The sequence below is a fragment of the Paroedura picta genome, chromosome 4, assembly GCF_049243985.1.
Source record: "Paroedura picta isolate Pp20150507F chromosome 4, Ppicta_v3.0, whole genome shotgun sequence".
Classification (NCBI taxonomy): Eukaryota; Metazoa; Chordata; class Lepidosauria; order Squamata; family Gekkonidae; genus Paroedura; species Paroedura picta.
Genome location: NC_135372.1, coordinates 113093172 through 113108177, shown reverse-complemented (window position 1 = coordinate 113108177; position 15006 = coordinate 113093172). Strand labels below are relative to the sequence as shown.

Below are 15006 nucleotides of genomic sequence, written 5' to 3'. Positions count from 1 at the left end.
TACCAGGTTCATTTTTACTTGTAATTTCTATCACTTTTCAGTTGTTCAATAATAAATTGCATATCTATAAAGTGACATATAAGAACACAATTGGAGTACCATGATTTCGCTTGTACTGAAAAGTAAAAAACCCTATAAGCATTGGAAAGATTAAGAACACAGAACTGTCTTCCTTAAAGACCTTCTGAGAGTTCACTCATTAAAATTTTTCAGTGATTGTGAAGTGTTTAGCTAGTATGGAAATGTGAAAGAATGGGGACTGGACCTCAAGGAGAAGGAAGCTGCAAATTTCAGTACACCCTGCATGCAAACAACTCACCTGCTTTTTAAAGTCCACTAGTTGTTTATACAGAGTTTCTTCCTAGAGAGAAAAAGAGATTATTCAGTCATCTGCTGATTTTCCAAAAGCCATCCAGGATCAGAAGACTGAAGACAACAACTGGGTCTATCATGCACAACACAAGCATCTCCCAGTTCAAATCTTCCTCCAACATACTCAAGTTAAATCAAGGCAATAATATGTCAGCACTGACACCATTTAATGACTAGTATTCTACTAATGGGAAGAATAAGATTCCAACAAAAAGATCCTCCTCATACTTTACAGATTTAAGTGGAACTTCCAGTTTTAAAATATACAACTATTCAGACCTGTGCAAGAGCTGGAATCCTTGGTGGTCCTGAGTCAGTCTGAGAGAGACTGCAGTTCAGAGAAAGGTCTCCACAGGTCCTTTTCAATCTCCTCCGTTCACGTTCTACCTGCACTCGAGAAGAGGGAGAGGAAGGATTACAGAAGCAGAAACTTGGGCCAATGGGGAAGCAGGATGACATTGTAAGCTGACACAATAAATCACACACTATATGAGAGAGACATGATAGTATCATAACTGCGGAGGACCCAAATTGGAGCTCGCAAAACTGGATGAGGGGTAAATCTTTTCCCCAGTGGAATCTTCCCCCGTGGATCTAAATCATATTCCTAAACTCCCCTGTGGGGAAAAAAAACAAAATATTGGTACTTTTCCCCTCTGCAATTCAAGAAAGCAAATTAAATCTTGGAAATTAAAGGCACTATTGCTGGGATGCTGTACTGCCACCACAGTGAAGGCAGTATAAGAATCTAAGTAAGTAAATAAATAAATAAAATGCCCAAGTTTGAGATGAGTGACATGACCCCCTGCATGACACGTAGCATCCTGAACAATCAGCACCATGTCCTAGCATTCAGTTGCAAAGGACACTGCGGCCCTGGAAACTGGAAACCAATCCAACTGAAAACAGGGAAATGTCTGTAAAAAGGAAAAAAGGACTACCCATGAAAACAGTGGTAGGAGAAGCCTATACAGGAAGTGTCAAAGTGCAGAAATTTAGAGTGTGTATAAATGTGGATGGCAATAAGAATTATTATTACACAGGAGAATGAGGAGGAGAGCCAAAACAACACCTTTATGGGAAACTCACCTGCTCGAGTGTACCTCTGAGCTGTATATTGTGCTGCTCCAAACCCTGTTTGTCATTCTCCAGCCTAGCGACTGCTTCCTGCAGAAGTTTCAGCCGTCTGTACAGCAGTCTCCTTTCAATTGCCCACGTCAGCTCTCCTTCTTTCTTAACAGACTGCATAATGCAGAAAACAGTGCAGTCTAATCTGTACATTTCCTTTCATTTGAAGAAACTTCCCTCTTTCAAGGGAAGTTGCTGCAGTCAAGAACCAAATTAGCCCCTGAAGCCATGTAACTGAACCCTCTTTTATATCACAAGTGTTCCACTGCTCTTTTATGCTCCATTATTCACATCTTCTGCTGACTTCTTACCTCTCCAGCTTCTTTAGACCATATTTCTGACAGGCCATTTTCTCTAGGAAGCAAATCCACATCTCCTGTCAGAGCTTTAGTAATATGTCTCTCCTCCTCCATGGCTCTGAAAGCCCTGTTCAACTGCTCCTGTAGAACAACACATAGTACTAATTACTGACAAAAGTTAAGAATGTAAGTGAAACCTAGAATAGAATCATAGAATTGGAAGGGACCATACAGGCCATCTAGTCTGACCCCAGCTCAATGCAGGATCAGCCCAAATAATCCATGGTAAGTATCTTAGCAGCTGCTTGAAGACTGCCTGTGAGGGGGAGCTTGCCACATCCTTAGGCAGTCTATTCCTGTCAGGATCTGCCTGTTTGCCAGCTTCCTGCTGTAATAATCTGATATTGGTTTTCATAAGATATCGATGAGGTGCCAATTGTAGTCTGTCAGTGCTGACACTGGAGAATGTAATAACTGTCACTGACTAATGTAATTGGGGGGGAGCAGCCTGGGAATGTATATCTGCTTGCAACCACGATTACTTTGCTTTCTATGTCAATTCTTTCACAGTGGATAAACTGGGAGAAGGGGAGGTAGAATGTTATTGTGGGGCCTGACCTTGATCGGCTGGGTACAACTGATGTAATATGCGCCTAGGTGCTTCACATGGTTTTCATGGAACCAGCTGAACCCCCTTTCTCCTTGGGGAAAAATGGGAGTTTTGCCTTCAACATGTAGGCCAGGTTTATGCTAGTAGGGGGTAGGAATTTGGGGCTATAATAATCAATGTATTGCCTATCAGATCAGTTTCAGCAAGAATAATCATGAGCCATGTATTGCTTCTTTAATGAATCACATTTGCTATAATGCCAAGTGTGTTCATTGGAAAGGGAGCTGATGGGGACTCAGACAATTCCACTGCTGAACTCCTCTGAATGTGATCCCCCGCTCCCAGATAACTAGCCAGTACCATTCCATACACAGGATGCACAGAAAAAGGTTTAAACTATCTTCTGCTGTCAACAGAAACTGCTCCCTGCCCTCTTCCAAGTGACAAACTAAAGAGAGCAATTGTGCCCTTGCTGGATCCAATCAAGTACAGAAACCTGTTCCATACGGTAGCCAGCCAGTTGTCTTGGAAGAATAACAGTACAGACTGTATCTCTCAGTCACTTGGGATTTCCTCCTTTCTGTTTCAATTTACTGTTACTCAAGTTCTGTTTTATACTGGTCCACCTGAAATTTTTTAAAATATAAAATTACCTTTAACTAACCAATTATTCACTACAGAGAGGGCTACTTCTGAAGTATTCATGAATGATGGCACAAACCTAATCTTAGCCCAATAATGGATGAAACCGAAAGAGGAGCCTTATGACCTAATTGCAATTTATATTTTTGCCCAGGTTAAATTCTGTGCTAGGACTTTAATCTCAGGCATTTGTGATATGACCCTGAGAGGCTGCGATTTCTTTTGTTGGGGGTTCCTCATGCACTGATCAAGTACACTTAGGTTTCTTCAGAAACAAAAACAATCTTCCCTGAACCATTTTAGGCTGACAGCAAGAGTTAGGCCTCCTCTCCTAATGCCTCCATAGTCCCAAATCCAAGCTAGGCCTGCATGAGATATACATTATGTTTTCAACATGAAATACACAGACCTGGGGAAATGTCATGTGTAGCTGGACCCTCAGGCTGCATGGTTTTATTATCTCCTAACAATTTGCAGAGGCTCGAGAAGGAAGGAAGGACTCCCTGGAGAAGAGCCTAATGCTGGGAGCGACTGAGGGCAAAAGAAGAAGGGGACGACAGAGAACGAGGTGGCTGGATGGAGTCACTGAAGCAGTCGGTGCAAACTTAAATGGACTCTGGGGAATGGTAGAGGACAGGAAGGCCTGGAGGATCATTGTCCATGGGGTCGCGATGGGTCGGACACGTCTTCGCAACAACAACAGCAACAACAACAACAATTTGCAGGCTTTAAAAATGGAACAACTAAATGCCTACCTGAAGATGAAATCTGTCCTTATCCCTTTCTGAAACCATGGTTTGCATGATACCCATTTCCTTCCTCATGGCTTTCAGAGCCTCTTCACTTTGGGATAGGGACAGATCCAGTCTCTGTGCTTTCTCTTTCCATTCTATCTCTGCACTCTCAGTTTGGTTAAGAACAGCAACAATGCGATCCAGTTCCTCCTCCTTTACTCTTTTCTCCTCTTCCAGCTGCTGAATTTTTTCCTTTTGCCACTTCAACTTCTGGTCCTTTTCCTGAAATGACTTCCTCCTGACTGCCTCCTCTTCCTTCAATACCAGGAGTTTTTGGATATGACTCTCTACATTGTCCAGTTCACTATCTTGCAGTCTCAGGGCTGAGATGATTCGCTTCAGACGTTCACTGCAGGTGAGCAATTGCTCCTCTTTGCATCCAATTTTATCTTCTAATTGCTTGACCTTTCCTCTCTCCTGCTTAACCTCATCATCTTTCTCCTCCAACATGTGTTGAAGATTCTGTATATTTTCCTGAAGTTCCTTAATCTCATCATTCATTTGCTTTTGCTCTCTCTCACACAGACCATTCCTCCTGACCTGTTCTTTCTGATCTTCTAGAGTTTCATCTTCTTCTTCAGGATGTTTCTTATCCCCCAAGACTTGGAGATGGTGAATATTTGCCTGTTCATGTCTGTGCTGGCATTTCTGAAAGTTTCCCTCATGGTCTCTCTTTCTAATTACTTCTTCAAGATGACTTACTTGATTCTTACATGCCTGTAGTTCAGCCTGGGTGGTTTCTACTTCCAGAAGGTATGTGCTGATTTGCTTGGCCTGCTTGAGAATTCCTCCTTCTTTCTCCTTTGTTATTTGATTAATTCTATCTAGATCCTGCTGTAGGGTTACTATATTATTCTCTTTCAGCTCTATCAGTCTTGAAAGCTCCTGAACACGTCCTTGTAAGGATTCTATTTCTTGGTCTCTGTCTTGAAGACAAGACTTGGAGGATTCCAGTTTCTCCAAGACAGACTTTGTTTGTGTTACTGCCACTTCCTCTCGCTGCTGAAGTTGGCGGATCTTCTCATTTAAGGACTCTAGCACACTCTCTTTATTTCTCAAAGCTTGTTCTGCTTCTTGAAGTTCCACTTGCATTCCCCTCAACTGTCTGTCTGTCTCTTTGTTGTGATCCTCATGCTGCTCTTTCAGGGATTCAACTGCTTGTTCTCGTCTTCTTAATACCACTTTGATTTGTCCCAGTGTTGCCAGAACTGTCTCCTGCAACTGAAGTTCATCTTCTTGTTTCTTGAGGTGCTTTTTTTTTTCTTCCTCAATGCTATCATCTCTTCCCTTTAGTGCTACTGTGCTGCATTGGATGTCTTCAAATAAATCTTTTACTTGTCTTTCCACTATTTCTAGATGTTGCTCTTGGAACTCCATCTCTTTGTCTTTTTCCTTTAGAGTTGCTTGTGTTTTTGCAAGAAGTTCACGAAGAGCCTTTAGCTCCATTTCCATTTCTTCTTCCATCTCTCTTATTTTCTCCTTTTGTGATTGAAGCTCTTGGTCTCTCTGAGTCAGGATGAATGTTACATTTTTTACTTTCTCAAGTAGCTCATGGAGTTGTGTCTCCCTCTGAATCTCCCTCTGCTGTAAACTAGTTATCTGTTCCTTTTGAGATTCTACCTCCCTTTCTTTGTCCCTGAGAATGGCCTTCATGTGTTCAAGGCTTGTCTGTACAGCCTTTACCTTCTTTTCTCCCTGTTTCTCCCGTTCTTGAAGCAGCTGTTTCTGAGATATGAGCTCCCAGTCTTTTTCACTCAATTGTGTCTTCAGTTCATCTACATCTTTTAACAAAACTCCAATTTGTGATGACTCATTCTCTTCCATAATCTGGATTTTTTCCTCCTTGAATTGAGTTTCTTTTACTTTTTCCTCTAGATTTAGAGTTAGGCTTTCTATGACAGCTCTTTGGCTTTGTGTCAACTCCTCTAGTTTTTGGATCTTTTCTTTTTGAGATTTCATAGTTTGAAAGCCCTCTTCTAGGTCTAGATTTAGCTTTCCTAGAGCAGCTGTCTGTATTTTATTCTGCTTCCCTAATTCTTCAAATTTAGATTTTTGAGATTCAAATTCTTGAATTTTCTTCTCTACATCTTTAGTGAGATGTTCTATAGTAGCCATTTGCACTCCTCTGTGCCTCTCCAAATCGCTGATCTGTTTTAAGTGAGATTTTATTTCTTCATCTCTCTTTGCTATAGTAGCTGTTAGGTGATCTAGTTTCCCTTGCAGGCCTTTTTCCACTTTTGCCTCTTGCTCTAATGTCATCAGTCTTTCCTGCTGAGTCTCTACTTCCTCTTGTTTAATTCTTAGGGTTGAGAGAGCAGCCTGAAGCTCCTGCTCCAGGGATTGGTTCATCTTTTCCATAGCATTTGCTCGTATCTCAGAGGCTGTGACAGATTCCCGAAGAAGGTCCAGCTCACACACCATTTTCTCCTTTGCCATTTGTAACATACCTCGTTCATTCTGGAACACACAAACACCCCCCACCCCACAGTTTAGTCTTGAAGGCTTGGACACTATAGCACATTTCTGCTAACGAAAAGGGGGACATTTTCCCAAACATACACAGTGCAGACCACCAGAAGACATGTACCACATTAACAACTATACTGTAGCCAGGAAAGATACACCTCAACAAGAGCCATAAAAGAGGTTTAGAGAGAATAAAAGGGTATAACAAGAGATCACCTGCTTCCTCAAATGACTCTGCCTATTATATCTAGACCTCTGCAATGCTGTCTCCCTCACTTCCTTCAAATCCTTCCTGAAAACCCACCTTTTCCATGAAACGGCACAGCCTTTAGATTCTGCCCCTCAATGAATCTGAGTATGTATAACTGGAATCATATTTGTTTACCCTATTTGTTTATATATGCCCTGTTCTGTCTCTTTCCACTCCCTTTGTTGTATGTCAAATTTTAAATTGTAAATTCCTCAGGTCAGGAATGCATTTTCTTGTACTCTACAGAGCCATGCACATCCATAGCACTCTGTAAGTCATAAAAACATTAACATTTATACATTGGATATGTGCATTGTGTGCAGCATTATCACGGAAAACTAAATCCCTAATGAAATGTAATCTAATGACCAGGGCAGTAATGCTCCCTTGTCAGAGCTGACCAGTTTCATATTATTGAATATATGAAGCTATACTGAATTCAAACCATTGGTCTATTAAGGTTAGCCTTGTCTACTCAAACTGGCAGCAGTTCTCCAGGATCTCAAGAAGAGGTCTTTCACATCTCCTACAAGCTGATCTTTTCAACTGGGTATGCTGGGGATTGAACCTGGGGCACATTCTGCACAAAAAGTAGGTGCACTGTCATTGAGCCATCCTCCCCCAAGCCATTTTTCAGGTCTTTGTAACCCATTTGTCACCCTCACCAATGCATCTTTCTTTTGCTTCTCAGCATTTTCTAGAGACTTCTCCAAAGTGGTCACCTTCGCACGCAAAGTCACGTTCTCTTCTTTGAAAGCAATGACCTCTACCTTTAAGGCAGATTCCAAGGAGATGCATTTGCCATCAGCCATCATTTTTTCTGAAATGGAGAGAACAGATAGTAGCTATGTTTGATAGTATTTTTTAATCTATAAGGGGAAGGTAGGTAATTTTTTTCAAGCAAGAAGTTTAGAGAAAAGCAGACTAATGTCAAGGAAAGGTTAGAGAAGATGAGGGGTTTTAGAGAAACAACAGAAAACATGGTATAACGTATCAAAGGTGAAGTATTGCTTAAGCAACATTAAAAAGAACTGCTTCTAAAACACTCAATAAATCAGGACACGTAAGGCTCCAGAACAGCACAATTCAGTTCTCAGTGCTATTGTAGGGTGCTCGCTCATGCCACTCGCTCAATTCGGGTACTGTCTGGCTTGCACTAATCTTATTTAGGCTACATTTAAAAGCTCAAACCAAAATCAAACCAATTATGATTTAGAGGTATTGTTTTACTTTTGAGTTTCCATCAGTTCAGCATTCCCAACTCTAAATGGAGTGGCCTCTGGTGGCAGAGCAAGAACGGGAAGTTTTATGACAGTCTTGTGTTTTTCATTACATCGGCCCCTCTCGAACACCTTTCAATTTTTTTTTTAAGCTCAGCCTCAGAATTCTAGCGAACATAAACACTTATTCACTGATAAAATTATTTATCCCTTAAGTTACTAACCTAGTGCTACAGCTTTAAAAACATTTCAGCTCAACTTTCTCAGGACAAGAATGCCTCACTGTAAGGATCAGTAGGACTTAAACCTGAGAACTGTTTTCTGAACTGTTGTTGTGACAACAGGCCTAAACTATGAGCTAAGCACAAGTTCTGCCCATAGATTTTCAGTTTCAAATACTGATTCAGAGAAGCCATATTTCTAATGGAATGCCATTATAGGCAATACCCTTATAGGCAATCTTTATAACTGAGAAAAGGTCACACTTCTCTATTATTGTTCCTCATGTGTGTTTTGACTGCTTAGTGTAAGTCATCTGCAAAACGTTGAGGTATGTCAGGCAATATAAACTTGACAAAGCAACATTTCTGAGGATAACTAATATCCACAACCATTAATTTCACCCACCCCATTTTCACAGCAGAAAGCTCTCCCTTCTGGGAGGCCTCTAGTTCCTGTCAGGCACCACAGTGAGAAGGAAGGGTCTGTACCTTCTTGGCTTTGGTTCAGCCACTTTTGCAGCTCTTGTGCTTTGGCATTGATACGATTGCTCTCTGCTTCTTTTTCATTTAGTTCTTGCTTCAGTTTCTCAGAATTCTTCCTTATCTCATCCTGTGAAAATAGTAATGATGATGGTGATACATGCAACTAAAAATGAAATAAAGAAGAGTTCACTACCCAAAAGGGTGACAAGGTGGCTTACAATCACCTTCCCTTCTTCTCCCCACAACAACCCAGTGAGGTAGAGGGGGCTGAGAGAGCTCTAAGAGAACTGTGAATGACCCAAAGTCACCCAGCTGGCTGCATGTGGAGGAGTGGGGAACCAAATCTAATTCTCTTAACCACTATACCATGCTGGCTCTCAAATAAACGACATATGGAACAGGGAAACAGCAACCTCTTCTCCTTAGGGCAAGCCTACAGGGTACATGGAGTACTGTATAATTTCCCACCAATCCAAATTGGACTATTTCACAATAGGTTAAGCAAGCTTAATAAGTGAATGAATCTCAGAGATTCTTTATTATGCATAGTTTGGTCAGCACATTAAAGCCATCTCTGGACCTGTGAGAATTAAACAACTGTTGCCCTGTCTTGCACTAGCTAAAGTGGAAACTCATTTGCTGAATACACAAGGTAGAAAATAAGATCATCAGTATGTATACCACAAATGTTCTTTATACAGTGCTTAACATATATTAGACAATATAAAGGAGTGATTTCATGTGATTGAGCTTTCTGATCTTTGTTTTTAATATGGATTCCGTATGAGGGACTTCTGAGTTTCAAAGGCTTGCCTTCCAAGGGTGAGGCTATGCTTCTGTAGTAGAGTATTTGTTCTGCAAGCTAACAGTCCCAGTTTCAATCACTGGTGCCTCCAGTATCAAGGATCAGGCTATATGAATAAGCCCTACTAGAGACCCAGGAGAGTTACTGCCACTCACAATAAGCAATACTAACTTTGCCAGACCAATGATTTAAACCAGTATAAAGAAGCTTCACATGTTCAAGATACCATCTCTATCAATCATGTTCTAATGAACTAAAATGGCAGCAGCAACTTGATCTATTACGAAGAGATTTAGGGATGCCCACAGAGTGTTGCAAAATAAGATCAGAAAAAGAATTACCCGTTCTCGACGAGCATGCCACACATTCTGCCTCAGATCCTGGATTGCTTCGGCTACTCTCTCCACTGTAAGCTCTGTAGAGAGATCCTTGAGTTGAAGAAGAGCCATTCCCTTCACATTATCCTGTTCTGGAGAAATAAGCCATCTCTGTAATGACACCTACCTGATGAGTCATGAATGAGAAAAAAATCCTGAAGGAGTGCCTAGAAAGAACACTCACACTAGAGCCAAGCTAGTCATAGAAGAGACGCAAGAGTTGCCACCAATCTGTGTCTCTTTGCTCCCCTTTTCTTCTAACAACTAATATGAGTACACAGAGATAGAATTATATTCTATCATGGGCACTTTGTAGTTGATGTTACATGAAAAAGGAAACAAAGCTATTCAGTGGGGGTTGCATCCAAAGTTACATCAAATTTAATCATAGATTCAATGCATTATCTCTTCAACCCAAATGTCAGTTCTATAACAGACAAATAAATGCAAGAATAAGCAGCCCTACATTCAGCCACTAATATTTCATAAATATATCCAATTCTCAATAAGAATCTGCAGACCCTAATTTAACAATATGTGCCCTAGGTGTGCTGACCATTCCCAACTATTTTTCTTTTAAAAACAAGCTTTTTGGCTTTGTGGGACATAACCAGATTTACAAAGAAGTACCTTAACTCAAGAATTCATGTGTGACTTGTAATCCAAATCATGAAGGGATATCAGATACTCCTAATTCACTCAAGCAGCCATCACTTACCCAGTTATATACTTTTTCTCAGATCTATTAAATCTGGGAAGATAAAACTCTCAAGGAGAGAAGTCAGCACAGTGTAGGGGTTGGAGTGTTGGACTACAGCAGCCTTTTCCAACATTTTAACTGTGAAGGAACCCTTGCAATATTCAGGCTTCGAGGAACCCCGGAAGGAGCCTCTTTCTTTCTTTTCTTGAAGCGGGGGGGGGGGGGGGAGCAGAGGAGGGAGAAGAAGAAAAAAAAACACAAGGCAGATCTCTACCCAAAGAAGTTAGGGCTTCTAGAGCTTAAGTTGAGAGAAAATTAGGGCTTCCCCTTTAAAAAAAGCTTACAGCCTTGGCCAATTAGGGCTTCTCTACCATGGAGTCAGCCCTGGCCAATCAGGGCTTCTCTACCAGGGAGCTTCGGCAACAAATGCGAAGCTGCTGAAGATCCACATGGTTTCTCATACTTTCTCAATCCGATTCTGAAAATATTGAGGGTTATTTCCACTCCTAAATATTGCAGGATAAAGGTAGGGTCACTCCGGATCAATCATGTTTGTTGCAGAGGGAAATTCTAAATCGGACAAAATCAAAATGGAAATGGCATTCAGTGGAGATGGCAGGGACTGAATCGACCTGGGTTTGGAATAAAAGCTCCGTGCAGACTCCACCTAGATCTCCCTAGGCCTAGTCCTATTTAAGAACTACACCATACTGGTACTCAACTTTAGGTGCTAAACTGGCAGCAATGAATCAAAAATTAGAAGATATAAAGCACAATTATGATGTGTTCCATTTCAGTTAATCACATTGGAAAATAAGTACCATGGAGCAAAAATCTAGATCACTTGCTACAGACTCGGGCTTCCTCACATTATCAACAATTATCTTGTAAGACTCACCTTTACAAGTGGAGGTGGAGTTCCCAGTGCTTCGGTCTCCTCTTCCCCCATGCTCCAGCTTTTCTTCAAAGTCACTACACAACATATACTGAAGAACAGAACGCAGCTTGGTTAACTGGGACTGTGCCTCCCAATGGGCTGAACAAGCACGCTGGTATTCCAAAGCCAGTGCCTCTCTCTTGCTCTCTGTGCCAGAAAGGTTCAGACGTAACCGAGATATTTCAGCTTCCAACATCTTCACAGAGTCCCTCAAATGCTGCTCATTAGTATGTGATTCTTCCAGGTCCTGAGCCAGCTTCTCCTTGTGTGCAACCAAGACTGCCTCCTTCTCAAGCATCGCCTGCCTGAGTGACTGCATCTGCAGAGGAAAAGCAAAATGGACAGCTTTCCATAGGTATAGGAATATGGCACAGAGAAGAAGAATTGATTTTCATACACTAATTTTCTCTGTGTTTAGGAGTCAGCTTACAATTGCCTTCCCTTCCTCTCCCCGCAACAGACACTTTGTGAGGTAGGTGGATCTAAGACAGTTCTGAGAGAACTGTGACTGGCCCAAGATCACCCAGCAGGATGCTTGTGGAAGAGTGGTAAATCAAACCCAGTTCTCCGATTACAGGCTGCTGCTCTTAACCACTACACCAAGTTAAGAAGACTGAGATACATGAGCAAAACCCAATTAGTATGCACCATGCAGGGAAAGATACCAGTGTATTGCGGGAAATGTGTGATGAGCATCTCATTATAAAAATATAATGTGATGCAGAAAAGAGCTAATAATGAGCAGAGAAATAAGAACTTGGTAGGTAATACCTGGCTGCTTAGCTCCTGCGTTTCTGTTCTATGGTCAGCCAGCAGTTGCTGTGCTTCCTGCAGTGCAGTGTTAAGTTTGGTAATTTCACCCTGATGAGCACAGTCACTGTCTTGAAGACTCTTAAGCTTGACTTCTTTCTCCTTCAAGGACACAGCTAGGCTGAAACAGGAAAAAACAAATGAACAAGACTTCAGTTGTATGAGGAAATAGACCTTCCACTTACATGCTTGGTGAGAGTGCAGACAAGACAACCAGGTCGTGGTTGGTTATCCTGCCTTAGTCTGGTGAAGTCTAATAGAACCTTCCCCCAACTTTCTGTTGGACAAAAAGCTACCCAAGCTGAAGGAAGGTTTTTAACAGAATCCTAGAGTTGGAAGGGGCCATACAGGCCATCTAGTCCAACCCCCTGCTCAACGCAGGATCAGCCCAAAGCATCCTAAAGCAACTTTGCTTAGTAGAGTTGTTAGATACAGGCCAGTAACTTCAGCAGCCATAGTGGATCTCATCTGTTCTGCACAGATGAGAAAAGCTATTTATAAGCCTGTTAAGACTTATACTATTTATTAGCCATCAACATGACTTCAGGAAAAACTGATGAAGCTACTGTACATCAGCTACATCCCTGAAGCGACTAAGTGCTATAACAAGGAGTGCAACAGTAAGCCTTTTCTTGCTACAAAATTTCTGCTTAGGTGCTATCTTGCTGTTCTTGCTTTACTCAGAGAAAAGCCTTCCACAACAACCCCCTGAACATTTCTGCATGCCTGCATAATAGCTCAGACAGATCTGAGAAACAAGTACACAGGCATAAATCATGGTTCTTGTGCTCACCTGGCTCTTTCCTGTTCCAGCACTTGTACTTTTGCCTTTAGCTCTGTACTCTGGCGTGCCATCTCTTCCCTCTGGTTTTGCTCCATGTTCATCCTCTGTACTGCAGCATTCTGATTATGTATCTCCTTTTGTCTCATCTGCAACTCCATATTCTTACATTCCAACTCCTCTTGCTGGCTACGGAGAATGGACTGCAGTTCAGTGTTCTGATGCTCACTTTTCTCCTTCCATCTCTGTATCTCTGAGTAACGTTGCTGCGCCTCCTCCCAACGGCTCCGAAGCATCCTAGTCTCCTGTTCTGCCTCCTCTTGCTGCCTGTGGAGCATGGACTTGAGCTCTGCATTCTGACTTTCCAGCTCCTCTTTCTGGTGCTGCAGCTCTACATTCTGGAGCTCAGCCTGTCTTTTTTGACTTTGCAGCTCTTTATTTTGACATTCTGCCTCCTTCCACCATCCCTGGAGCACAGCATGTTGCTCTGAATTTTTACTCTCTTCCTCCAGCCACTGGCCCTTTTCCCTTTCTAGGACTTGGACTGTGGCAAGCTGATGCTCCACCTCTTCCTGCTTGTTCTGCAGCTCTTTGTTGAGGCGTTCTACCTCTTTCTGTTTGTTCTGCAGCTCTTTGTTCAGATTTTGTTCTTCCTCCTGCTGTTTCTGTAGTGTAACTCTCAGTTCTATGTTCCAGCGTTCTATTTCTTCCTTCTGACTCTGCAGCTGAGTCTTCTGATGGTTCATCTCTTCTCGCTGTTCCCACTCGGCCTCCAGCTTCTTTTGGAGTTCTGCAATTTCCAATGCCTTCTGTTTGGACAATCTTTGCACCTCTCTTAAATGTTTTTGAGCCTCCAATCTGATCAACTGGCAAGAATCTTTTTCCATTGAGAGCTGGGACTCCAAATCTTGAACCTGGAAACAGACAAAAGAACAGACAAGAGGAAGAGGTTCCAACACGCACTGACTTTAGTATACACTGTGGAGAAATTATTGTACACAGATTTGTATATCTCATTTCAAGACATAGTTTCATGCAACTTCAAGTTTTAATTTATGGAGTACAGGAGTTTTTCCCCCCCAGGTAAGTAATATTAAAAACTCCATTTAGATAAGGTGGAAAAAGAGAAACTGTTAAAAAGTACCAAATACCTGGCTCGTTTATTCTCAAAATTATTTCCACAGAAATCTTTTTCACCATTATTGCATACTTTCCCCTCCCAAATGATTTCACATACTAGGGGGTTGGCTTTCTACAATACTTCAGAAGTTCTCACAGTATAGTTTTACTCCATGAACAGATTCCCGTTTCTGCTCAGATAGTTTTTAAAAAGCCGCACAATTTCCACAGACTAAAGCAGTGGTCCCCAACCCCCGGTCTGGGGACCGATACTGGTTTGTAGATCAGTCGATACCGGGCCGCGGCTCCTCCTTGTCCTCCTCCCTGGCTGCTGCCTCGGGGACTGCCCTGCCATTCTGCTGCCGGTTCAGCAGCCGCCATGCTGGGGCTCCCCTTCAGCATGGCACTGCGTAGCTGCTGCTGGCAGCGCCCCCCAGCGGGCAGCGGAAAGTCAGGGGCGCCGGCAGAAAAGCAAGTGGAGCAGGGGCTCAGGCGGCAGCAGCAACATCCCTCAGCAAAAGACTCCCCCCCCCCCCCAGGCCTCAGTAAAATTATCAAGTGTTGACCGGTCCTCGGTGATAAAAAGGTTTGGGACCACTGGACTAAAGGACAGAAGATTGTTTTCCTGGGGCAGCTGCTTTTAGTAATCACCTGATTTTGCAAAGCATCTCGCTGCTGAAGGAGTAAGTTTATGTTTTCTTTGAGAGATTTTATCTCCTCCTTGTGCTTTCCCTCCAGCATTTCCATGGTAGTTCGGGCATCCTTCAGCTTAGCCTCCAAATTTTGTAAAGCAATCTGTAAAGGAAATAGTCACATATTAAAGATACCTATTTTAAAACACCTATTTGACCAAATCTGAATCTAAACAAGTTGGAATTAAAAGGCAGGTTGAAATTGGCAGAACACTTCAACTTTATGAATATCAACCGGAAGTGGTTAAGACTAATATCTGATATAATTCAAGACAATTTTTTACCTATCATATAAATGGT

The 15006-nt window shown here is 42.1% G+C and overlaps 1 protein-coding gene across 4 annotated transcripts in view; it reads right to left on the bottom strand.

The window, feature by feature from the left end:
- CEP250 (centrosomal protein 250) overlaps positions 1–15006 on the bottom strand; it is a 48103-nt gene that overhangs the window by 1149 nt on the left and 31948 nt on the right. For all 4 annotated transcript variants that reach the window (XM_077335175.1, XM_077335174.1, XM_077335177.1 and 1 more), the window contains exons 21-32: positions 14666–14809; positions 12908–13809; positions 12076–12235; positions 11266–11623; positions 9632–9759; positions 8492–8612; positions 7227–7381; positions 3807–6302; positions 1812–1940; positions 1462–1614; positions 652–759; positions 320–361 (exon numbers count right to left, since the gene is read on the bottom strand). In XM_077335175.1, coding sequence (XP_077191290.1) covers positions 320–361; positions 652–759; positions 1462–1614; positions 1812–1940; positions 3807–6302; positions 7227–7381; positions 8492–8612; positions 9632–9759; positions 11266–11623; positions 12076–12235; positions 12908–13809; positions 14666–14809 — 4896 coding nt within the window. The remainder of the gene's footprint in view (positions 1–319; positions 362–651; positions 760–1461; positions 1615–1811; positions 1941–3806; positions 6303–7226; positions 7382–8491; positions 8613–9631; positions 9760–11265; positions 11624–12075; positions 12236–12907; positions 13810–14665; positions 14810–15006) is intronic.